The 26,594-nt window shown below is 36.8% G+C and overlaps 1 protein-coding gene across 9 annotated transcripts; it reads right to left on the bottom strand.

Annotated features, from left to right (window-relative positions):
- Nucleotides 1-5,878: 5,878 nt before the first annotated feature.
- LOC127868939 (uncharacterized) lies at nucleotides 5,879-19,031 on the bottom strand. Of its 9 annotated transcripts, none has more exons than XM_052411166.1 (7): nucleotides 18,711-19,031; nucleotides 17,300-17,367; nucleotides 17,255-17,269; nucleotides 15,783-15,861; nucleotides 10,664-10,760; nucleotides 10,321-10,500; nucleotides 5,879-7,082 (listed from the first exon to the last, which is right to left on the bottom strand). In XM_052411166.1, exons 1-7 carry the CDS (start codon nucleotides 18,723-18,725, stop codon nucleotides 7,078-7,080), a joined length of 459 nt encoding a protein of 152 aa, XP_052267126.1. In that variant the 5' UTR covers nucleotides 18,726-19,031; the 3' UTR covers nucleotides 5,879-7,077. The 9 variants fall into 9 exon arrangements, 4 of the variants coding, with proteins under 4 accessions (XP_052267126.1, XP_052267134.1, XP_052267111.1 ...); XM_052411174.1 differs by lacking the exon at nucleotides 18,711-19,031 and adding an exon at nucleotides 18,593-18,700; XM_052411151.1 differs by having other exon boundaries at nucleotides 17,255-17,367; nucleotides 18,711-19,029.
- Nucleotides 19,032-26,594: the final 7,563 nt, after the last annotated feature.

Genomic DNA, 26,594 nt, shown 5'->3' with positions numbered 1-26,594 from the left:
GTACCCATTTTTTGCCTACCCAAAATTTTCGTACCCACATACACAATTGTGGTGATGTAGATAAACTTAAATAGATGCTTTTTATATCAATTCTCTTCAAAAGCATCGTCACACCAGTACTGTCAGTACTTTGATTAAAATTAGTTGTGTTCATAGCTATGCTTATATTCTCCAAAAAATGGCATCAAACTATAGAAACTCCTTACCAAAAGCAAGTTGAGGCCGGTTTTGTTCAAAATTAATTTGTGTTTAGTATTCAGTAGAGCGTTTTACGACATCGGACTTTTGGCGGGAATAAATCTTGAGTACAGTCTGAACTGGCCCGCTACGTGGTAGTATATTTTCAGTACCCGGGGTACATTTAAGTATACTAAGGAGTACCCGGGGTACATGTAAGTACTACCTGAACCGACGATGACCAATCGAGCGCTATACTTGTAGCATAATTCGATCGTTACATTTGTACCGGGTTACTTAGAACTTGTGTGGAGAAGATTTTCGGATGGAATTTAGCACTTTGTTGTTTTCGCTGAATAAGTTTGTGAAGCCATGAGACAAAATTTTGAACTTGGATGAAGTGGTTTTTAAATAGTGCAATATTGGACTTGGCATAGTTTGAATCAATCTGATTAATAACTAAGTAAGTTTAATTTCGAAGGGAGTACACAACGAAATATTACCGAAAATAAAATTGTGAACTTAACATTTTTGATGAAGCGCACTTTCAGACTTAGAATATGATAACATAGTTGTAAAAAAGTTTGACATATGGGAAATTATTTGTTTTAAGGAGGTGTTAAATGTTGACAGGAAACTAAATCCGAAAAAGTAACATTAAAATATATTTTATCTATTGAGGTCTTATAGAACTTATGTCATTCCTTTGTCTATTGAAGCTCATTTTTATGAAAAATGGTGTCAATTGTAGTTATAAAGGAAATTTACTTTAAAAAAATTTACCTTCTAGGATAACATTGCATTACAAACTGTTTAAACTTAATTTCCCCCTTTATAGCATATTTTGAGCGTGTTTAAAAAACTTATAATAACAATAACGGTTATTACAAGAATAATTATAAATAACACGATAAGTTTTGTTTTCATCAGTTCATCATCATCATCATCATCATCATCATCATCATCATCATCATCATCATCATCATCATCATTATCATCATCATCATCATTATCATCATCAACATTGTCGTATTCGTCATCATCATCATCAGCAGCAGCAGCAGCAGCAGCAGCAGCATCCTTCTCCTCCTTGTCATCATCATCATCATCATCATCATCATCATCATCATCATCATCATCATCATCATCATCATCATCACCATCATCATCATCATCATCATCATTATCATTATCATCATCAACATTGCCGTATTCGTCATCATCATTATCATCATCATCATCATTATCAGCAGCAGCAGCAGCAGCATCCTTCTTCCTCCTCGTCATCATCATCATCATCATCATCATCATCATCATCATCATCATCATCATCATCATCATCATCATCATCATTATTATCATAATCGTCATTGTCGTCGTCGAGAAATGAGAAAAGATAACACAGAGATCCTCCAACAGTCAGGTCTTTTGTGGGCTGCTGGGAGTAGCTCATCCATGGGAATTGACATCCACTCTTTCTTTTTGTCCATCAAGCTTTTCTTCTGACATCCTCGTCGGCGACCTCCCTCTAGCGTTGCCTTGAGCACAGTCTTGCACAGAAAGTAGTGCCTAGTAACGTGTCTAAACCGAGCTAGATGTCGTCGTGTTATGGTCGGCAAGAGGGTTTCTTGTTGGCCATCAAGTGCTGCTGTCATGTTCCGGACAAACTCGTTGATCTTGCGCTTTAAGAAGTAAATGCGGAGCAGTCTTCGTAGACAATTGTGTAAAAAGGCATACGTTCTATGTCCGCGTGAAGTGTCCAGGTCTCGCAGTCGTATAGTAAGATGGATGCTACGAGGGACTTGTATAGTATGTGCTTCCTAATGATGACTGTGCAATTGAAGATTTGTTACACTGTGCTCCATCTCTGAATCCAACCTGCTCTCCCGCCCCACAGTTCCCCGGCCTTTCTTTTCAGTCTGTTGAGCATAATTTGAAGTATGCTTTCGTTGGAATTGCTGATGAGGCTTATGGTGCGATAATTTTTGCACAGCCCTTCGGTAGGGGAGACAACCAGAGGCTGGTTGCACGGCTTCGGCCACTTCTTCTCCTCCTTGATCTTCTTCCATAGTGACGCCATTGTTTCAGCCATTGCCTCTCCTCCGTGCTTATTTAATCATCCCGGATAGAACGTTGTCCTCTCCCGTAGATTTTCCTCCCTTCAGACTTTACAATTCCATCTCCACATTTGCCTTAAGTATCAAAATACTTTTATTGTCGGCTTCTGGTCTGGAATCGTTCTGAAGGATACTGCGTTCTGGTTGAAGAATTCGGTTAACCTGTTCAGGACTGCGGCACGCTAGGTCAAAAGGTTCCCTTCAGTGTCTGCTATAACATTGACGATGGGTTGAATGGCTTTATGAGAGAATTGAGAGTGATTTAGTGTCTTTGTTATTGTTGCCTTTGGTAATCTCGTTGTCAATGTTGATGCATCGCCCCTCAATCCAGTCCGCCTTGGCCTCCTCTGTCATCTTCTTCCTAACTTTCCTGATTGCTTTTTTGTATTCTGTCATAGAGTCCTGGCTGGTTTATTTCTCATGCCTTATCTCTCTTCTTTTGTCGTAGATATCCTTGATATCGTTAGTCAACTATGGCTTATTCTTCATTCTATCTTTCTATTTGACTTCTTCGGCAGCTGAAATCATGGCTTTATTGTTGTTGTTGGTGTTAATGTCATTGTCTGCGATATTCATTGCTGCAAACTTTCCAACTTTCGGCTTTCTCTGGATTTTTCAGTTTTAAAATCTTCTTGTTCTTTAGCTCCAGCTTCATGTTGGTTAGCGCTAAATCATGTTCACTGCCGATGTCTGCTCCAGGAAATGTTATTTGTTTGCCTTGTTGATGTTAGACTTGACTTGCGGGCGCCAGTATTCAATCGATCTGGTTTTGTACTTGCCCGTTTGGAGCATGCCAGGTCGCAGCGTGTTGGTCAGGTTGAGTTGGTGGCTTCTAGCGAATTCAAGAAGGCTCAGCCCTATGTCGTTGGTATCTCTTCTGTCTTGGTATACGTCTGATCCAACAATGGCGTTCCAATTGCCTTGGACGATGTGGATGTCTTTCTTCGGGACCTTGACTATGATGCGCTCTTACTCTTTATAAAAAATGTTCGATCCCCTCGTCTTCGTAATCAAATGTTTTGGTGCATAGACCTGGATGATGGTACTGTTGTAAGGTCTAGCTGAGATAGGATGGAGATGAGCCTGCTGGAGGCAGAGTCGCAACCTATGACGCTGTTGACTCCCTCCTTTCTAACGATGAAAGCAACCCCGTTGCGATGTTTGGAATCCACCCCGTTGAACCATATCATGAACACTTCGTCCGTTGATGTTTCCCCGAAGCATAGCCACCTGTTTTCAGCTAGTCCGATGATATCCCAGTGGTAACACTTTCGTTCGTGAGTCAGTTCATGGATCTTCGCACAAGCATTGAGTGTTCTTACGGTCCACGTCTCTATGGTTGTTCACTGTGTTGCCATCTTGATAAATGGGTTTGTTCCAGTAGCTAACTTGTCGCATCCATCATAGAGACTTGCACATTTACCTGATAATTAATCAAATGTCAATCAGCCTTTTAAATAGTTCGCTCACGGAAGTTGCCTTTTTGAAATTGAAAGCAAGAGTGTTTACGCCATTAACTGACCTAAATTAAGTAAGTATAAAGCAACATTAAGAACATAGTTTACAAAATATCCATAGAAAATGTGAAAGGATGCTGGTTGAAATTGCAAGGTAAAATAGAGGAAAAAAACACCACTGTTTGAAACATAATAACATATATAGATAAAATACAACCGTTAGATTGTACGTTAGATAAACTTGATATAGTTTATCAATAACAATTAGTTTAATTATCAGACTACGTCAATGTGTGATGGAGAAAATATGCTTGTGGCATAACATTCCCTATCTTGGACCTTATCAATGCTGTCACGGAGATGAAATACTATGCATGAAAACAGCTGCTTTGTCAATAAGAGAACATGCTAATATTGGCGGTAGTATGGATAGTGTTTGCGTTAAGATTATGCATACAAAATGTCAAAATAAAATAATTTATTACAAATACTATGATCATTGTCCGTTACATGTGTTTAATAGCAAATCTGTATCATTTTTTAAAATGTTTATGTAAAACAAAATGAATGATTAAACGTGCAGTATATTATGTCATATATTTGATAAATTTTCGTCAAATCTCGTCATATGACTGGTCATTTTTATTGTTCTACTGAATGACAAAATGAATGCAAAAATTATCCAAAAAGTGGCTTTGCATTATACAATCAAAATCTCTCAGTAATCAAATATTTCTTATGCAAATATTTTGTTATTTCTCTAGTAATCTGATTGCGTCAATTAATTTATGTTCCGTCTGTAATTTCAAATTCCGCCTGTAACATAATTTCCGCCCATAATTTGAATTTCCGCCCAACCACATTAACATATTTCGCCACAATCTTGATGAAACAAGCTCAGAGTGTTTATCTTAAAATATCTAGGTGTGGCTCGAATTAAAATTACGTGTGTTCAAAAACTAGCAATTTAAATCGCAGGAAACCTAATTATCACTATAGAGGCAACATTAATTCAATCTTAATAACACTTAGTCAGAATGTATAACTTTAGCATACATAGGGCGAGCTTGAATCTGAGTCAACAGCGTCCAAAAACTTTGTCGAAAATTTAAATTTAAGAAACACTTTATTATCCCAGTGGATGCCACATTTAGAACAAAATCTTGATGAAAATTAAGGCGAATGTCTATATTTTTTATATCTATACCAAGATTAAATCTGGGTCACATGCATTTCAAAACCAACATCCCGGTCGATTCTTAGAAAAAAATGTAATCACTCTTGAGACCACGCTTGTGAAATTTAAACATGGCATGTATATATCTTTGTAAATGTTGTTACCCAAGTTTATTTCATAATTTAGACATTGAAATTCAAGCGAGTGGCATAGTGACATGAACACAGTTGTCTTGGTATGATGATAAAGTGGCTGTTTTCTTTCGTAAATCCATCATGACCATATCTTAAATAGACACTGCAATCAAACAAACAACTACCAAAACTATTAAAGGGGCCTTTTCACAGATTTTGGCAAGTTTTGAAGTTAAATATTAAAAGCTCCTGTAAAAAATCAAAGATGAAATTTAAAAAAGGAAAAAAAAGTAGCCCGCAGCAGGGCTTTAACCAGTGACCCCCGGAATCCTGAAGTAAAAACGCATTAGCCAACTGAGCTATCCTACCAAGCATACATAAGATTCGTATTTTATACGTTATATAAGCAATCTTCGTAGTTTCACAAATTTAAACGACAACAAAAGAACTCTTCAAATTATTCAATCGTTTCGCGTTGCAATGCTTTATAATTTTTAGGATTTTAAATCGTCAAAAGATGCATATAATGGCTATATTAGACCATGTCAAATGTTCAGTAATACTGTTTCCTCAAAAATATTATAACTAAACCGAAAATTTGCGAATCTGAAACAACTTTTTTCAATAGTGTCAATTTACCAAACCGTGAAAAGATCCCTTTAAAAAAAGGGATAATGAAAAACATTTCAAGCGTCCTTTGAGACAATGACCTACGCATGGTCACAATTTGGTTATAATAAGTACTATATTATTATTAAAATACCGCCATGCTCGACACACTTATGGATAGGACGAATTCAAATGATTGACAACGAAACGTGTTCAACAGGTTTTATTGCATTGGGTTTAATATTATTATCTTAATTAAGTCAAAAGAAATACAGACATGTATCATAATGCGTGATAACTATTACAAGACATGAAACTAAAACTGAGGAATGGAAAATTAAAGCCATCCTAAAACACAATTTGTGTACTAAGTTGATACATATAAATCAAGATAAAAGCATCACGCCTTATAAAAACCATTCACTGTCAGCTACATAGAGATAAATAACATTGTGCAAGTGTTAATTGTTAACATATATACATCTCGACATATATTCCTGACTAGGCATCGCATTTACAACTATATCATCTGTCCCATGTTCAACTTCCCGTCACACCGGAGAAAATTTATTGTTCAAATGTGATTTTATATCTTGGTTCAGTGTAGTCTGTTTTTTTAGCACTTTTTGCACTTTTTATAGCAATATTTTAAAAAAATACCAAAATAACTGGCATACAGTTGTAATCAATTTGGCAACGTACTTGTAAACACAGAAATATACCAAACATGACTCAATAAACACTACTATAACTATTGATGTTATAAGACATCCAAGAGGAATGTCTGGGTACAGCCTGGCCCAGCCTGTCTGTAAGCCTAGGTTTTTGGCTTGCATTAACCATATACAAAGTGCTTTGATTAATACATTATATACTGAAGACGTGATACATTTTTTGCATGGCTTTTTTACAGCTTGGTACCACCGTATCCATAAAATTAAAATTGAACCTAGCAAATATAATGTACAATATGTACAAAAAAAGTACCAGTCACACTCACTATATAAAAAACCTCTATGTTTATTTTGGAAGCACTGTTTGAAAAGCGGTAAAAAACTCTTAAAACGTTCTACATCGTATATAACTGCTATGCAAGACAATACAGAAAAGACATATACAACCGTCGTTGCTGATAATAACACTATATCAACAAATTCCTTGCTGACTATATATTTACGGAAACATCCCTGGATTTTGTTTTCCATTGTTGGAAGCTCGGCTATATTTTGTGTTCCATATGTAACATCTGCCCAGATTATAATTACGTTCGTTCGATGAGCACGTTAGAAACAGTCAGTTAGAAAAAGCGCCCTTTTTAAATGAACGTTTTACTTTTGAGGCTGAAAAACTTCTATCGTGTCGCCAAATATGATCGTCCAAACCGGTCAGACCGCAATACATGATGGCTACACTGAAATAATTATTTGCAATAAACAATATTTGAGAAAACATTACAAACTATATACTGTAAAAATCAATAACAGTATGTTAAGATAAAAATTCAGTGAATTAGTAAGTGCGAGCAAGCTAGCGATTAAAGTAAGTAGTATGTAAAGTGAGTGAGTTAAGTAGTGAGTGAGTGAGTTAGGTAGTGAGTGAGTGAATGAGTGAGAGAGCGAGCAAGCTAGTAAGAAAGTAAGTAAGTAAGCAAGCAAGTAAACAGCAACCAAGAAAGCAAGCAAGTAAGCAAGTTAGTAACTAAGAAAGCAAGTCAGTAAGCAAGTAAGTAAGCAATCAGATAAGTAAGCACGTCAGTTAATAAGCAAATAAGTTAGCAATCTAGTAAGCAAGTAAGTAAGTAAGAAAGAAAGAAAGAAAGCAAGTAGACAGGCAAGACGTAAGTATGTACGTATGTTAGTAAGCGAGTAAACTAGCGATAGTGAGAGAGAGAGGGGGGGGGGGCGTGAAGTTGGAGGGAGGGAACAGAGCAAAGAAGCAAGACAGTAAGAAAAGCGGAGGGAGGGAGAAAGGGAGCGAGAAATGATGCTAGGAAGAAATCGAAGAAGGAAGTAAGCGATGGAGGAAGGAAGCAAGGATTGGAGAACGCAAGGAAGGAAGCAAGTAACAAATGGATGAAGAAAGAAAGCATGGATGGAAGGAAGCAAGTATGGAATTATGCTGTATTGCTACAAGTCTTACAAGTTCCGTAAATGTTTCGTTTGAAGAGCTTTATCGTTGCGAATTAATATTTGATAAATTCTCCGTCTAATTTTATAAATCGTAAAAACTAGTCAATAACGTTTACACACAACAACATGGCAAAGTCACGAAACTAGATGATTTTCTTAAGACTGTGTTTTGAATGTAATTAAAATGATTGCACAATCCAAAGTTAGGTGTGTTAGTAAGCTTTCTACGAACATAATTTTACTTCAATTATTCTATCCATACTAAAGTTATGATGCGGAAACAGTTTGTCTATTTTAAATTTTAGTGAACGTGACCTTGATCAAACTGGATCTAAGTGCAAATTAGGTCTGAATGTAAGCTTCGAGCATGCAGGCCGTTTTAATAATACCAAAAATAAACACTGGAGTTATGGAGAAAAAACCAGCATGTCTAGTTTTAGTAACAGTGTCCTTTATCTAAATCTGATTTGCTCCCAATGCATTAAAAGTTTGTCTCCAAAAAAAGAGAAACTAAACAGTTTTGCGCATAACCTCCATCCGAACCTATCCAGCGGAAAACACTTTATTATTTTTAATAACATTGCACTTGACATTGGTCCGCCTGGCCTCAAATGCAAGCTACGTCTCTATTTAAGCTTGCTCTTTCTAACGTTTTGTAAAAGTTTATAAAGTTGCTTCGATGCAAAAATATATTGAAAGTTTGTCCAATGCTGGGATCGGTTGCAATAACTTGAACATGGGCCCGACTGGCACCGAGTGCGAGTTCATTAAAGGCTCGTGTAAGCTACCTACACAAAACATTTCGGTGCAATACCAAACTTAAGTTAAAGAACGGAGTCCGTTTTCATTTTTAGGAACATTGACATTTACCCACTGGCTCCATTTGCAATCCAAAGCTACGTCTCCATGCAATATTTATTTATTTTAAGTTTCATCAATATCTGTAAATGAACACTTTTTATCGGAAACTACCTGTTTAGCACCATTATAGTAGAGACCCAAAAGTCGTGTCAATGCGTTAGTATTTTATTTTAATGAAGTTGCCTTTTGTGTTTCGCATCACACTCGAAGCGATACGTCATCACACAAGCCACTCAACTCTTAGAACAATTTACTAGCGTAATATTCCGTATATAGCAGTCAGCAGATTATATCACAAAATACAAGATTTAAAAGAATATTCATATGAACGCTCTTTTAGCAAACAACAACGATTACAACAACGACCAAAACAACACGGACAACTCGCACTACAACAACGACGACACCAACCAAATAACCACGTAAGTCCTTTGGCTGTCTTTTCCGATAGGACGAAATATACAATTTACGATTCCACGACTGATGAGACAACAAGCATTGTGTAAAATCCCCATGAATTCATATTTAAATATAGTTCCAACCAACCTCTTTCTAAAATATAATTTTTAGCCTCCATCCCACAAATGCAAACAATTTTTGTTAACATTAAGATGGTTGAAGAACAAATGCATTCGTTGCACATACGATTTGATCTGTGAACGCCGCAACAACGATATACAAAAACGACGATTACAATGATACACATCAAACCACTATAACCGGCTAAAATTTGCCAATCACATACGGTGTTTGCAAACCCGTTGTTCTTGCCTTTGAAACAGCCCTTAAAAATACAAAAAGCCTCTTTTAAATTCTGGACATCTCCCACAAAACCGATGTAAACCAGTACGTTCACCAAGTACAAAGCAACCATTGTCATAATACTTAATACATGAAAGAGAACAATACAAAAACGGGTTGATTGCAAGGATGTAGAATGGTCAAAGTTGACATCTTCACTACCATTAACACAATCTACGGCAAAATGTTCACAATTTCGTACAAACAAATGGTAAGATTTTGACACTACATCAATGTACAGGGATGATGTTTCAGTTTGTGTTTTTTTAGCATTATTTGTAATATCAGGGTCGTCGCTAACTGATGATCCTGATGATCCAACAATATCTTTTGATATCTCTACCTTCCTTTCATTGTTACTTTGATATTTGCAGCTAAATGTCATTTTAGTTTGCGCACACTTATGATCTAAACCTTCGTTTGTGCTGTCGCTAGATTGCATGAAATCTTTTTGAAAGTCGTTTATTTCACGTGCAGGAGTTTCAGTTTGTGTTTTTTTTTTATTATTTGTAATATCAGGGTCGTCGCTAACTGATGATCCTGATGATCCAAAAATTTCAATTTCAGTTTGCGCACCAGTATGAACTAAATCTTGGTTAGTAAACACGCTCATGGCACGTGTAAGAGTTTTATTGTTGTCGTGTTTTCTTTTGTTATAGTCATATTTAATAATTTTGTAAAGATCCGTCACGGGACTATTTTGTAAATCATGCGATTCGATAAAAAGTGATTTTTTGTCTCTGAAATTGTCAGAATGCTTTTGTGGCACGTCTACAACTCGTATATGTGCTTTTCCGTTTATGCAATTTCCGACCTCTTCTACAATGGCGTGGTGCATAATGAAAAGTTCTTTGTAACCTTGAGCTGGTATCGAAATGTGATCGCCAGGTTTTAAATGCCGAGGATCGTCTTCTTTTGGATTTTGAAACTGCGACCAGTTAGCACAGGAATCAGTCAGACATTTTGTTTTGTAGATCTTAATCGGTTTTGTACACCTGAAGCATTTTTCAGTGTTTGCTGAATCGTTTTTTTCTTGGCCTGTCCGCAAGAGAAAAAGACATGTGATTATTTTACTGAATTTGTTTAGAAATCAAGCGCTCAATCCAATCGTCAACCTAATGAACAAAACATAAATTAGTAACAATGCACCATTTGTAATTTGTCTATTTTCGATTGGTTCATTAAACAATACTTCATTTACCTCCGCCACTACTTCTAGTTGGCTTAATTCTGTTTGTACTGTTATCTTCTGTGGGTAAATCGACTGGCGAAGTCAGTCCTGCCATTTGTCTGAGTTTCTTAAACCACAAATAACAAAAAGCTGCTGACATATATATTATATGTATATACTTACACATACCATAAACAACTCAGACGTTGTTTTTTATTCAAACGACGATCCAAAGTTTAACACATGTATTTAGAATGCAAAAACCACAGATGTTGACTGTGAAGTTTAAAACTATTTTTTATTACAAAGAAACTTTTCCACCAGGTAGGCGTGGGAACCACTATAAACGTATTTGAATGTATATGTATGTTATGGCTAAGAACCGTTATAATCTAATGCCTGTCGACATGTAAAGTTGTCTACAGACATACCATGCAAATGACTTATCACATTATAAAATTGTTTATAAAATGCATGCATGAATGAAAATGATTTGTACATTTTATAATTAACTAATATGTCATTGCGTCTATCGACAATCACTCTCATAAAAACTTCTAGAAAATAACTATTCTATTCAACCTGCAGTTCATTTTAATTGAAAAAAAAGTCTTTTAATCCATGGTATTGAATACAGATACTGTTGGACCGATATCGATCCGGATTTCAAATGCTATAACAAATATATGTGTTCAACAATATTTGGTGGTGAAGGGGGATATGTTTCAGTAGGTCACATTAGGATGCAAAAACTGGAACTTAAACACACGCATGTTTATGCCAAAAGGGTAAATAATGTTGCATTTTTTGTATTGGATCTTCTCCAAGCAATTAACAAAAGCATTCACTTATAAAAACTTATCAACTAACTAAAAGCAGGGCAAAATTATACAACAGATGAATTTTCATTGGTAGCCTAATATAATTTTGTTCATATCTAAATATTGCAGTTATCATCATTTTAATCAGTTTTCAAGGTTTTTAGATAGCGGGAGCGGCGGGCAGGGGGGTTTGTTTAACGTTAAAAAGGGACTCACAGCATTAATCTTTGTTTGCATTGACATGTCTTGACTAAACTTGTTAAACATGAAGAATGAGTGCAGACCTATTTTGAAGTTCAATTTTGGCTTTGTCATAGCTGTCATTTCAATTGAGGTGTTACGTTAAAAGTATGTGCGTATGTAGCTAACATTCAAACATAGTGGGCCTGTGGAGTTAACATCAATCTTGCAAAATAGACTAAATGTGTCAACTTGACACACAGTTTATCTTTGGTGGGTGGTTTTACGCAGATAATTTATGTTGAGATTGCGTAATGTCGACATTTCAGACTGCATTTCGGCCGAGGCATTGTCAAAGTCACATTAACTGAAAATTGACAATTGGTTTCCGCAAAGTAGGATCAGGTTGGATCAACGCATTGCGTGTAACGTTTGTGTGTAGGTTGATTACAAGAGAACCATGCATGCATGTTTCGCCACGTAGTTTGTTTCGTGACATAACCATTTTATTTTTTTTTAAGAATTACATTTGTCCTTTGATTTTACAAAAAAAAAGTTTATTGAATGCGTTTTGATTTTCTACACGTTTTTTCTGTGTCAAGATTTTACCAAAATAAGTTGTATTTAATGAACTCAAATCAACAACATTATATTTCTAATACTAAATTATATTCCGCTTAGAATTAACAATGATTAATCAGAATTTTGTTTTAGAACATGAACGCAAACTGTCACAGTCGGGCCCGTTCCTCATTGAGATCCGACAACATGTTAAGTTTCAAGGTTAGAACTCTTTTAGATTTGGAGATGTGTTTCGAAAATAAATAAGTAAAACATATAGCAAAGAGCGATTCCTTTTAACATATAAAAGAAATAAATAAATAAAGACAGAACGAAAGAAAGACAGACAGAAAGAAAAGGCTCCTTTAACCTGCACGTATTACATACTAGTCGTATGTAATACGTTTTTTCGTTTATGGGATGAGAAGTTATTTTACGGTTCAATGTATATATTTTTGTTGTCAGAATATCTTGCATAGTGGTGATTTTTGTGTGTAAATTAGTGTAAATAAGAACTGCATTTGTGCCTATTACATTTACTACAACATGTATTGCCAATAATGCAAAGCTAATTCTTTTAATTAATAACTGATCACAGGGACTGGGCAATAATAAAAGCTAGATCACAGGGACTGGGCAATTACGCGAACCGGTAAAACTTTCTGGTTTTGTATAAAAACAAAACTTCTTTGCTCCACTATCCTAGCAACCACCTAGTTACTAATAAAGGCGCTATAGAGCGCGAAGCGCGACACGTATTATTAATTGTAATAATGAGTCTTGATAAAGGAAGCAGCCGCTTATCAATGAGGAGCACCATCACAGCACCCAGTCTCATTACTATCAAGTCCTCCTACAGGTTTGTTTTAAGAACCACATATAGAAGGCCGCAGGCCTGACCCGTATCTTGCCAGTGGTATGGACCCTTTGGTATGGACCTTTAACCCCGCTCACTATCCAGCGTTTAAACTTTCGGGATTACATTTAAACCGACTATTAATAGTTTATTAATATCTTAGTTAGAAGGTGATTTTTCAAGCGGTTCCGTAGTGTAGTGGTTACACGCTCGCTTCACATGTGAGAGGCCCAAGGTTCGAGCCCCAGTAGAATCAAATTATTTTTTTTGTGTTCTATGTTAACTTTTTGTTTTGATGTAGACATTTTAGTTTAAATAAATATGCTGTTTTATTGTTACCATTTTTTGTTTTTACTATGCCCATGAAATATATGTGTGAGAGGGTGGGGGGTTCGTAAACACATTAAAACTTTAACAGTGTTTTCATATCAATGAGTACTCAACCCCTATCGTAAATGAGCAACGTAAGAATAAGTTCAGAATCATCTCCCCTTGAAGTTGAGAAAAATATGAAATTACGCTTACAAGATGAAGCAGATTTTTTAAAACCTACACAGTTCTGTTCCATTAATGAAAACTGCACACGGATGACAGTAAAAAATAGGAAACCAATGTACATAAAATGAACTATGAAATATGTGGGGTTACAACACAAAATCATAGATAATGGTTATTTGGGGGTTATAACACAACATCATAGATAATGGTTAGTTGGGTGTTATAACACAAAATCATAGATAACGGTTATACCAGTATCTTTTTCTATTTTGTTAAAAATAATCGGCCAATATATTAATATTTATAGTAGAAAAAAATCGTTCCATGTAACTTCATTGAGTGCCTTTTACACTGAAATTCCCGACGCCCTTTGATGCTTTGCAGCAATACTTATCTTGTGTATACTTAAATGTTAAGTTTAAAACTAATCCCTCGAATAGTGTTTTTAAAGATTATTCACCGGGCATAATTAAAAGATAAAGAGAGATTCAACGAGCAATAACTAAAAAATAAGGAAGCAAAATATTAAGGTCTCGTGCACTGTACATACCCTTATAAAAATACATCTTTTAGTTTACAAAATAAGATATGATCTTGACAAATTGTAAGAATACAAATTAACAAAATGAAAGTTTTAAGTTCATACTTCTTTCATTTATAAAGATTTGCCCCAAGATAACTTAAAGTGCATATTTAACATAGGACAATTACTCTGAAATTTAGGAGCAAGAGTAAAGGTGCAAAAGAACTGAACTTTTTAAACGAGATTTAACTACATATTTAGTTTCAAATTGATACCGCGTTTAAAAGATGCTTTAAAAAAAAATATGAAAATATACAAGTTTGAATGTGATACCTCTTTATGGTATCAAGATATTCCACGGATAAGAACTCCGACGTCAAAACGTCCGTACGTCCGTACAGCCCGATGGCTAGACAGACGACCTTAAACTACGGTACCCCAACTTAAAATTGTGTTTAACGTGGCTTTAATAATGAAACTCCAGAATTGTGTTCACGTTCAGATAATAACATTCAGCATTACATAATGACGTATCACGTTGCGTCTGTCATGACGATAGTTTTAGCCCTGTCGCAGGCTGGAATAACAAGTGCTTTTTCGGTAAATTCAATTTAAAGTTGCTACCGTCGCAATAAGTATCTGTATAGATAAGGTATTATACAATGTAAAATTTGTGCTAAAAAGGATTAGACAAAATAATTTTCAATAAAATCGTGGATAAATTACAATAAGTAATAATGAGATTTGACTGGGGTAGCTTCAAGTGTGTGAGCAACAGACGAGCGAATGATGAAACAAACGAATAAACGTACGAGTTAATCCACAAAGGAAAGGACTAAGGAAAACAGAAACAACAACGGACGGACGCATTGATGGACGGATTGATAGACGGACGGACGGATGGACAGACGGACGGACGAATGGGTGGTTGTATGGATGGATGGAGAGATTGATGGATTGATAAGTAAATATTTCTGTGAGAACTGTGCGAGAGTTATAAATAATAGCAGGTTATTTTATTACAGTGGCCTTTTCACAGATTTTGGCATATTTTGAAGTTTGTCATTAAATGCTTTATATTGATAAATGTAAACATTGGATCTTAAAAGCTCCAGTAAAAATCAAAAATAAAATTAAAAAAAGGAAAAAAAAAAGTAGCCGGTACCAGGGCTCGAACCAGTGACCCTCGGAGTCCCGGAGTTAGTCTGAAGTACAAAACGCATAAGCCCTCTCGGCTATTCCGCCTGGTATACACAGTATATGTATTTTATACCTTATATAAGCAATCTTCGTAGTTTTGTAAATTTAAACGACAACAACAGAACTCTCCAAATTATTCAATCGTTTCGCGTTGCAACGCTTTATATTTTTTAGGTTTTCAAATCGTCAAAAGATAAATATAATGGCTATATTGGACTATGGTAAATGTTCAGTAATACTTTTTCCTCACAAATATCATTACTAAAACGAAAATTTGCGAATCTGAAACGACTTTTTTCAATTTTGTCAATTTACCAAACCGTGAAAAGATCCCTTTAAAGGGTTTACATGAACAGTTTCATTTGAGGCTTAGAATAAAGTAACGAGGAGACCTGAGTATGTAAGCACAGACAAAGAAAACAGAGAGAACGACATATTTCTACCGATCAATTATTTTTATAATCACTGTTAAAATAATATTTGCTTATATAACATAAATATAAATCTTACTTGAATTTTCCAAAAACAGCGATTTCTTTTTTCTTTAGCGATCTTAAAGCTTGTACGCAGTGCAAACGAAATGATGTTTCTGCCAACAAATGTGCAAAAATTGTTTGGTAGGTCTAGCGAAATACATATGCAAAATTTAAAATTATAACAAGAAATGACCTTTATAAAACCAGATGGCCTGAAAGGCCAAAAGTCGCTCATCTGTGATGCAAAGATACTGACCTGTTCTGTGCAGCCCAAAAAATCATAAGAACAAATGTTCTGACCAAGTTTCATGAAGAGTGAACTATAAATGTAACATTCAGAGTGTTAATAAGTTTTTACTATAGCCATATTAGGCAAATGCCTCGCCCTGGCGGCCATCTTTTTCAACCAACCGGAACCATGTTCGAACTCGTCCAAGATATCATTGGGACAAATCTTCTGTCCAAGTTTCATTAAGATCGGCAATAAATGTGGACTCTACAGTGTTAACAAGGTTTTACTATAGCTGCATATAGCCTTATAAGGAAAAAAATGGCCCGCCCCCTGGCAGCCATGTTTTTAAAGGAACTGAAACCATTTTCAATATTGTTCAAAATATCATTCGGACAAATCTTCTGACCAAGTTTCACGATGATCGGACCATAAATGTGGATTCTAGAGTGTTAACAAGGTTTTACTCTATCCATATTAGGAAAAATGCCCCGCCTCCTGTTTTTCAAAACGCCTCATGTTTTTCAACAGACCAGAGCCAATTTCAAACACAACCAAGATATAATTAGAACAAATGTTCTGACCAAATTTCATAAAGATTGGAAAATAAATGTGAGAGTGTATTTTTTTAACTATATCTATATAAGGAAAAATGCCCCGCCCCTGGCAGCCATGTTTTTCAACCAACCGGAACCATTTTCGAACTCGTTCAATATATCATTGGGACAAATAATCTGACCAAGTTTCATGAAAATCGGACAATAAATATGGACTCAACAGTGTTAACAAGGCGAATGTTGATGCCGCACAACGCACAACGGACAAAAGGCGATCACAGAAGCTCACCATGAGCACATTGTGCTGGTAGTAGAAGTAGTAGTTGTAGAAGTAGTAGTAGTAGTAGTAGAAGTAGTAGTAGTAGTAGTAGTAGTATTAGTAGTAGTAGTAGTAGTAGTAGTAGTAGTAGTAGTAGTAGTAGTAGTAGTAGTTCTAGTAGTTGACAGGCGGACGGATAGATGGATGGATGGAGAGATGGGTGGATTGATACGTAAATATTTCTGTGAGAACTGTACGAGGGTAATAAATCATAGCAGGTTATTCTATTTTAGGGTTTACATGTACAGTTCATTTGAGGCTTAGAATAAAGTAACGAGGAGACCTGAGTATGTAAGCACAGACAAAGAAAACTGAGAGAACGACATATTTGTACCGATCAATTATTTTTATAATCACTGTTAAAATAATATTTGCCAATACAACATAAATATAAATCTTACTTGAAGTTTCCAAACACAGCGATTTCGTTTATCTTTAGCGGTCTTGAAGCTTGTACGCAGTGCAAACGAAATGATGCTTCTGCCAACAACTGTGCACAGATCGTTTGGTAGGTCTAGCGCAATACATATGCAAAGATTAAGCAGTTCAACCAATCAGTAAGAAGAACACTTTTATCAAAAACGGGAGGACCTGTATGTTTTCGTTTGCCCCATTTTTGGAAATAGATTATTCAATCTGAGCTAGTTTTCAATGAATTTGCGAATGACAGTATCCATGTAATGATAACTATTAAATTCGGTCAAATTAAATTATCAGAACGTGGCTCTTTAACCGTATGTATGTGTTAAAGCCGAAGTAAATACATTAAGTACATACATGATGTTAAGATATTGATTAGACAAATTGGAGGGATGGACTATGGTTAATTAAAATATTTTCAGTCGTTAATAAAAGGAATGTATATTGTGCACAAGCTTCGAAAATAATGCGACTCATATTGCATTCATTAAAATGTGAAATTAATGCAATTAAGGAAATGCGATGATAATATCCTACACTGCACACTCCTATATTTAAGGGTATTAACTCCAAATTGGAATAGTAGCACAGTATACATTAGAAAGCAATATCAGCTGCGACGAATGAAAATAAGACAACGTATGCACATGGTGCATTCGAAGAAGACTTACTATGTTATATGTGATGATTTCATGAAAACTGACGATTATTCGGTAAGAAGCACAATAATTCTGAGCTTATGGGGTGACCTACTTGTGGATACATTAACCTGTTGCCGTGTGTCTCGACATCGTATATTTTGTTAAAATAAGAAACAACAAAAAGTAACACATTTTATTTGAAAGATTCGTATACATAAAGCTATATGACGGAGACGGAGAGAGAGAGAGAGAGAGAGAGAGAGAGAGAGAGAGAGAGAGAGAGGAGAGAGAGAGAGAGAGAGAGAGAGAGAGAGAGAGAGAGAGAGAGAGAGAGAGAGAGAGAGAGAGAGAGATGGGGGATGAGTTTACATAATTAACGTGTTTAAAATAAGCCATAGATGGTGAGGTGGTGGGATAAGTTGTTACTATTAATTACCATAACTAAAATTGGTGTAATGCGCGAACTAGTATACCCGCATGAACGAACGTTGAAGTAGGAATAACAAATTCAACACATTTACTCACTCATTTCAATTGGTAACGTATTAATAATTTTAGATGTACAAGTTCATACATTAATAATATAAATTATTATTAATCATAGAAATTATAAAGTAGTTAACAATAAACAGAACACTTTTTTACATATAAAACTAAATTTGAGACTGTACTATTTACCGGCATGATTCGAACAATAATCACGTGAGCAACTCAGTCAGTGATTGAATAATAAGTTAATATGTAGTTCAGACCTTGAATCTCGTACACGATGTGCCCTGATGAAAGTTACACTTACCCAGAATTCATCCATCGTGTAGCAATTTTGTCGGTCAGTCACTGTTGAATGTTGAATTTGACCTTGAGGTTTACTACACTACTTAACCAGAGCTTTCAGAATTAGGAGCCTGGTCATGATTAGGAACATAAAAACGAGTCTCATACCACAAATAGGCACTCGACATTAATATCTAGTGAAATCATTCTCCTTCTATGAAAGACAACTGTCATGAGCGAAGCAGAGCTAAAAAATACTTCTTCACAAATACCCACCGATGTTTACTACATTAAAATAGTCCAAACATATCAATCTCCACACACAGTTGTCGTTCCATGCTCTCAAATTTGCCATCACACCACAAGCCTACCAGATTTGGTAGGATATTTGTTTGTTTGTTTAAGTATTATATAATGAAAAGAAGTATAATTATGTTTAATATTTTGAAAATAGTGTATAAGTTAAGGTTCTGAATAAAGTAGAAGTATTATTAGTAGTAGAAGTAGTAGAAGTAGCAGCAGCAGCAGCAGCAGTAGTAGCAGCAGAAGCAGTAGCAGTATCAGTAGTAGTAGTAGTAGTAGTAGTAGTAGTAGTAGTAGTAATGGTAGTGGTAGTAATAGTAGAAGTAGTAGTAGAAGTAGTAGTAGTAGAAGTAGTAGTAGTAGTTGTAGTAGTAGTAGTAGTAGTAGTAGTAGTAGTAGTAGTAGTAGTAGTAGTAGTAGTATTTGTTGTTGTTGCAGTAGAGCAGCAGCAGTAGCAGTAATTGTAGAGCTATTCTTCGAAAAACCCTCTCAGAACAGGACCAATATTTACAGAGCTCCTCTCATATCCGTACCGATTTTTACAGAGCTTCTTCCAGAAATGTACCGATATTTACCACGTTCAACTCAGATCTGAGCAAATATCTTAAGAGCTGCTCTAAGAACTGGACTGATATATTTACAGACTCCCTCGCAGAACTAGACTGATATTTACTGCTCTTCTCTGCGAACTGGACCAATATTTACAGAGCTCCACTCAGAACTAGACCGATATTTTCATCGCTCCTCAAAGAACTAGACCGACTTTTACAGAGCCCATCACAGAACAAGACCAATATTTACAGAGCCCATCTCAGAACAGGACCGATATTTGCATAGTTCCTCTCAGATCTGGACAGTTATCTTAAGAGCTTCTCTCAGAACTGGACTGATATATTTACAGACTCCCTCTAAAAACTAGACTTATATTTACAGCGCATCTTTCCAAACTGGACCAATATTTACAAGGTTCAATTTAGAACAAGACCGATATTTACAAAACTCAGTCCAGACCTTTACCGTTATTTACAGAGCCCATCTCAGAACAGGACCGATATTTACAGCGCTACTTGCAGACCTTGACCGTGATTTACAGAGTTCCTTTCAGAACAGGACCGATATTTACATAGCTCACTGCAGACCTTGACCGTTATTTACAGAGTTTCTCTCAGAACAGGACCGATATTTACATAGCTCATTGCAGACCTTGAACGTTATTAACAGAGCCCATCTCAGAACAGGACCGATATTTACAGCGCTTCTTGCAGACATTGACCGTTATTTACAGAGCCCATCTCAGAACAGGACCGATATTTACAGAGCTCCTTGCAGACCTTGACAGTTATTTACAGAGTTCCTCTCAGAACAGGACCGATAATAACAGAGCTCCTTGCATACCTTGACCATTATTAACTGAGCTCCTCCCAGAACAGGACCGATATTTTCAAAGTTCATTGTAGACCTTGACCGATATTTACAGAGCTCCTCTCAGAACAGGACCGGTATTAACAGAGCTCCTTGTATACCTTGACCGATATTTACATAGTTCCTCTCAGAACAGGACCGTTATTTACAGAGTTCCTCTCATAACTGGACCGTTATTTACAGAGATCATCTCAGAACAGGACCGATATTGACAGAGTTTCTCTCAGAAATGAACCGATATTTACATAGAAATGGGCCGATATGTATTACCTCCTTTCAGAACTTGACTGTGATTTACAGATCCCTTCTGATAAGTAGTGTACATTTATTTCTCATCTAAGAAATTATATTAAGCATTACATTGTCAACATATGCAAGCTAAATTCTTTTTTTTTAATATGTTCATATATGTGCAAATGATGTATTGTCCATAATGAACTAAACGTGAAAAAAATATGAAACAAGCAAATTCGTTGAATTGATATCCCCCGCCAATATAATTCTGGACACAAAAGTGTTATATTTGACACTAAAAAAAGCATTTTTTCAAGATACAAAGGGCCATAACTCTGTTATTAACAGATGGTGTACAATGCCGTTTGGCGTGCATCATCTTCTTATCCATATATATACTCATACCAAGTTTCAATGAAATCTGCCAAAGCACTTCCAAGATATGGCTCCGGATACAAAAAAAGCATTTTTTCAAGATAAAAAGGGCCATAACCCCGTTATTAACGGATGGTGTACAATGCCATTTGGCGTGCATCATCCTGTTATCCATACATATACTTATACCAAGTTTCAATGAAATCCGCCAAAGCACTTCCAAGATATTGCTCCGGACGGACGGAAAGACGGACGGACGGACGGAAGGACGGACGGACAACGCCAAAACAATATCCCTCCGCCTATGGCGGGGGATAATTAAGTTGATAACTTCACATGGAAGAATTACTGAAAATCTAAATGAAAATGTTGAATTTGGAAATAACGGTACTTGTTTAAACTTTTTATGTATTTTTTTTCATGAATAATGTTAATCAACAACACAAAATTTTGAATAGTCTAAAATACTTAAAAACACAAGAAAACGTTGAATAAAAACAGTTTCCTGGCATTGATTTGAACCCAGTATTCAAGGTAAAAGCGAGTTATTTAACTAATAACATGTATATCGAGTATTAGGACCGCTCTCTTGTCTTGATCTTGATAAAATGTGCATAATTTTACCATCCGAAGAAATTTCGGACAGAAGGCTAAATAAGACATAAAACGAGATTACACAAAGTTCTATATGGGTTTTAGCCTTAAGTGAAAACTTAAGGTCACATTTTTTATTCCAAAGTCGATGTTTTTGGCAAGCACGATCTAACAATATTATTAATTTAATAAATAATAACTCTTCAAAAAGTTAAGCAAAAACAGACCATCGTCAATGACTTGAAGAACGTGACGAATTAGAGGAATTTCCTTAATTATTCCTGGAGTTTTGTGAATATAGCAAGTACTTCTTTTGCTATCATTTTTTTTTGCAATGCTCATAATGGACAAGAAAGACAAAGTTGAAATAAGTTTTATTCACACGCAGACCAAATATTTCTTCTTGGAATGTAAAATATAATAATAACGCTTTAAGATACATCTAATTTCACCGGAAATTGAATAATGATACATTAATTATTAAAAACATGCTTAATTATTTGAACTATTTTGTTATGAAAAATACTTACTTACCCGGTCGGAGCATAGGGCCTTTACCACAGCTCCCCATCTGGTTCGGTCTATGGCCCGGGTTTGCGCTTCTCCCAATGACATCCTTACCTTGCGAAGCTAAATGTCCAGTGTTATGCGCCAGGAGTTTGTAGGCCTACCTTTTCTTCTTTGTCCTTGAGGGTTCCAATTCAGGGCTTGCCTTGCTATGTTGGGCTGGGTTCTTTGCAGCGTGTGTCCGATCCATCTCCACTTCTGTAGTTTTGAGTTCGTAACCGGTTGCTGCCCTGTTCTTGCTCATAGGTCCTGGTTTGAAATCTTCTCTGGCCATCTTATCCTTAGGATCTGCCTGATACATTTGTTGATGAATACTTGCAGACTCTGGTCCAGGCGTCTAGTCCTTTCCAGGTTTCAGCGCCATAAGGGAGGACTGTCTTGACATTGGTATTAAAGATCCTGATCTTTGTTTTCCAGTGGATGTTCCGATTTTTCCACACTGGTCACATTGTCACAAATGCGTGGCGTGCTTTTCCTTTTCTGGCCTTGATGTCCTTTTCTGTACCTCCTGTCTTGCTGACAATACTGCCCAGGTATGTGAAGTGGTCAACTTCTTCAATGGCTTGCCTTTCTATGTGGCTGCCTTGTCTGCTGCCTTGATTGATCCTGAGGCATTTTGTTTTGCTGATGACCTCTAGCCTTGTTGATCTGGCTATTTCCTGCAGTTTCTCTGTTTTCTGCTGCATGTGGGCGCAAGTGTGGGAGAGGAGCCCGATGTCGTCGGCGTAATCAAGGTTTTCCAGCTTGCTCTGAAAGGTCCATTGTATTCTTCTTGGTGTACCCAGTGTTGTTTTTACCCAGTCATGACAAGCGAGAAAATCATAGGAGAGAGAAGGCAACCCTGTCTGACCCCGGTGCATACTTAAAAAGGTTCAGAGAGGTCCATGTCGTTGATGACTTGGCAGAGGTTGTTGTTGTACAGGCACCGAATTATGTTCACCATCTTACTTGGGATTCCGTAGTGTATCAGTATTTTCCAGATTGTGTCTCTGTTCACTGTGTCGAACGCCTTCTTAAAGTCGATGAAGTTGACATACAGCAGACAGTTCCATTCAATCAATTGCTCGATGATGATTCGAAGCGGTGCAATCTGGTCTGCACATGATCTTCCTGCTCTGAAGCCTGCTTGCTCCTCGCTTAGAAGATTGTTGACTTCGGCCTTCATTCTCTCTAGAATTATTCTCGATAATACCTTGCTGGGCATGGATAGCCGCTGGATACCTCGCCAATTGTTGCAGTCGCTCAGGTTGCCTTTCTTTGGAAGCTTTACAAGATATCCTGTCTGCCAATCCACAGGCACTTCTTCTGTGTCCCATATCTGTTAGATAAGATCAAACATGATGTCAGCAGTAACGTTTGTCGATGCCTTCATCGCTTCTGGTGGGATTTTGTCAGGCCCTGTGGCTTTACTGTTCCTTATCTTGTTGATGGCTTGTGTGATTTCCTGTTTGGTTATTGGCCCTGTGTTAATTGCCAGGTTAAGACCCTTTTCTTTGGTGGGGGGGGGGGGTTGCGTAACTGGTGTCCCGTTCAGGAGTTCATCAAAGTGCTCCTTCCACCTTTTCAGCTGGCCTTCTGGCTTGGACAGGATGTTTCCATTTCGGTCTTTCACTGGTGTGTTTGAGTTGCTTTGGCGTCCTGCTAGCTTGCGAGTTATATGGTATAGGGTAGCCATGTCATTTCGTCGTTCAGCTTTTTCTGCTTCAGCTGCTTGGTAGTCAATCAGTGTCCGTTTGTCTTGTCTGCAGCTCATTTTAACACCCTTGTCTAAGGTTCTATATTCGCTCTTGACTCTCTGTGTCTGTTCTCTGGTTTTTGCTAGGAGAAGCCTTTGACGAAATGCTCGTTTCGTTTCAATCTTATCGATGGTTCTGTCAGAGATCCAGGTCTTGCAGGTTCGAGTTCGGAAGCCGAGCCTTTCTTCACAGACAGATGTGAAGGTGTTCTTTACCTGGTCCCATTTCTTTTCCAGGAAGTTCGAATTTGTTTCTCAGACTGATGGAGAACTCTTGCTTATCCTGAGGCGTCTTCATTTTGGTGATATCGAGGCGTGGACTCTTGGAGTTCCCTTGCTTTCTGACCCTCGCAATTCTGACCTGAAGCTTTGCTAAGAGAAGTTCATGGTCTGAGCCAATCACTGCTCCTCAGTAAGCTCTGACATCACTGAGGGTTCTCCTCCATCTTCGCGAGATCGCCAAATGGTCAATCTGGTTTTTCACTGACTTGTCTGGTGATGTCCATGTAACTTTGTGAATGTCTTTGTGAGCAAACATGGTGCCACCTACGACAAGTTCATTCAGTCCAAAAAAGTCCGTGAATAACTCTCCGTTCTCATTGATATCTCCAACTCCTTCTATCCCCATGATGAGCTCCTTTCTTGTGTTGTTACATCCTACCCTGGCGTTCATGTGCCCCATGACTATAGTGATGTCGCGCTTTGGGACTTTATCTAGAACGATCTGTAGGTAGCCATGTTGTCATCTGCCTGGTTTGTAGGGGCATAGCACTGAATGATGGTCACTTTCTGGGACTTTGATTTGAACCTGACTCTCATGATCCTGTCATTGATTGGGTCCCATTCAAGAAGGCTCTTTCAGCAGTTTTTGTGAGAAGCAATCCGACCCCGTTGTGGTGATTGTCTTCTTCGTTTTGTGACCCAGAGAACAGGAGAGTGTGGCCAGTGGCTGTCTGACTTTTCCAGCTGTTGTCTATCTTACATCATTCATGCCCATGATGTCTAGGCGGAACTTCTCAATTTCTCTGGCCAATTGAGCTGCCCTTCCTGATTCATATAATATTCGCACATTCCATACTCCTATCCGTGAGAAGTTCTTGAAGGAGAGTAGGTTTGTCAGCAGATTTATATGTTTCATGCGCTCTCCCCCGGGTCGATACCTTAAATCCTAATGTTGTGTTGCTGTAGTTCGTGTTTCTGTAGCGTAGTTTGTTTTACAGGGTCGGGGTGCTGGCCTTACGCACAACCCTCCTCCTTTTTCATCCGGGCTTGGGACCGTCATTGGCGGAGTTGTTATGAAAATAAGTACATACATAAATGATAAATAAAGCTGCTACCTAACGGAATGTCAAATGTAACTTTTATTCTTTTTTGGAAATGATTTCTACACTCCTTCAAAATACATGACATGAAAAATGAAAAACAAGTTTCAATAAAAACTCATTTCAAAATGCATAATCAGCAGATTTTTGTCAAGGTTTTAACCACTGTTCCATGGTTGAAGATGAACAGTCGAAGCACATCACTAATCAAAACGCTGAAGGCACTACAATTGTTCGCTCTTTGAACGTATTTAATATTACTTATAGTACCTGAAGTTCGACTTTTGAACACCAATGTAATTTACTTTTAATTGTCTACAGTGGTGAGATTTTGAAAAAAAAAGGAGGAAAATGCCATTGATTTACAATCTCTCATAATTCTATACAGGATACATACAAACTCAACTTATTATTTCAAAGATGAAAAAATAAATTCAACGTATATCTCAGTTGGCGCTAAGGAAAAGTCTGTGAATCTAACAAAGAATGAACCTCGCCATAATTCTAATAATAAATGTATTGGTAACAACGAGAATTATATTAAATTCTCGATCAAACCACATTACAAATGTTAGCCTGAAATTAAATGCTTCATTTAATGTATTTCCATTTCATTTCTATTCATTTTCATGTACTGACATTAACGCGTAACTCCTCCACTCCACCAGTCACCAATATTTTTATGAACGTATCATCTACTGAAATGTTCAAATCGTAAATTAACGTATTTTTCTATAGTTTCAATACGTCAATACTTTCGCATCGTGTGCATTTATTCCGATTTAAATTTTTCATCCTAAAATACTTAATGTACTGAATTGCACGTCTGCATTTAGATACAGCACCTGGTCTGTTGCAAAACGCAGGTTTTTCATGCATGGAACTTGACAGACGAAAGCAACTACTGTATTTCGAACTCTTATAAAACACGTTTTTTATGCGTACGAAGGGACTTTAATCAGCAAACATTAACACATGGCTATAAAAAAGCGAAATATACATGTGCTAAAATTAAATTGCTACCGCGTAGATTTTTTAAAGGTTTTTGTTTTCATAACTTACTCGCCATAAGGATTCCATTGCTCACCATTTATTTTTTAACTTCTCATAAGTAACTATTGTTTACAGTTAAAAGGTTTGAGGATGATGCCCGACATTGTTTTTAATGTACTGTATTAATTACCGTTTTATATTAGGTGTGTCAAACAATCTGCGGTAAACGCTTACTTCATTGACCGATGTCATTCAAAAATAATAGTCGCCAGTTAACCCCGTCCTCATAAGCATTCTCCGAACCGATTGGACGGCAAAAAATACCGTTTGGCGACTAGAAAGTAACCTTCGATTTTCTCGT

Source organism: Dreissena polymorpha, chromosome 1 (assembly GCF_020536995.1).
Source record: "Dreissena polymorpha isolate Duluth1 chromosome 1, UMN_Dpol_1.0, whole genome shotgun sequence".
In the NCBI taxonomy this organism is placed as follows: Eukaryota; Metazoa; Mollusca; class Bivalvia; order Myida; family Dreissenidae; genus Dreissena; species Dreissena polymorpha.
The sequence above is the reverse complement of the archived record's forward strand: the minus strand, read 5'-3'. Positions and strand labels throughout refer to the sequence as shown.

Coding starts and splice junctions, on each gene's coding strand:
- LOC127868939 (XM_052411151.1), bottom strand. Junction 10,761..15,782: donor GCTGTTTTTGGAAAATTCAA/GTAAGATTTATA, acceptor TTGTGGTTTAAG/AAACTCAGACAAATGGCAGG. Junction 10,501..10,663: donor AACTAGAAGTAGTGGCGGAG/GTAAATGAAGTA, acceptor TCTTGCGGACAG/GCCAAGAAAAAAACGATTCA.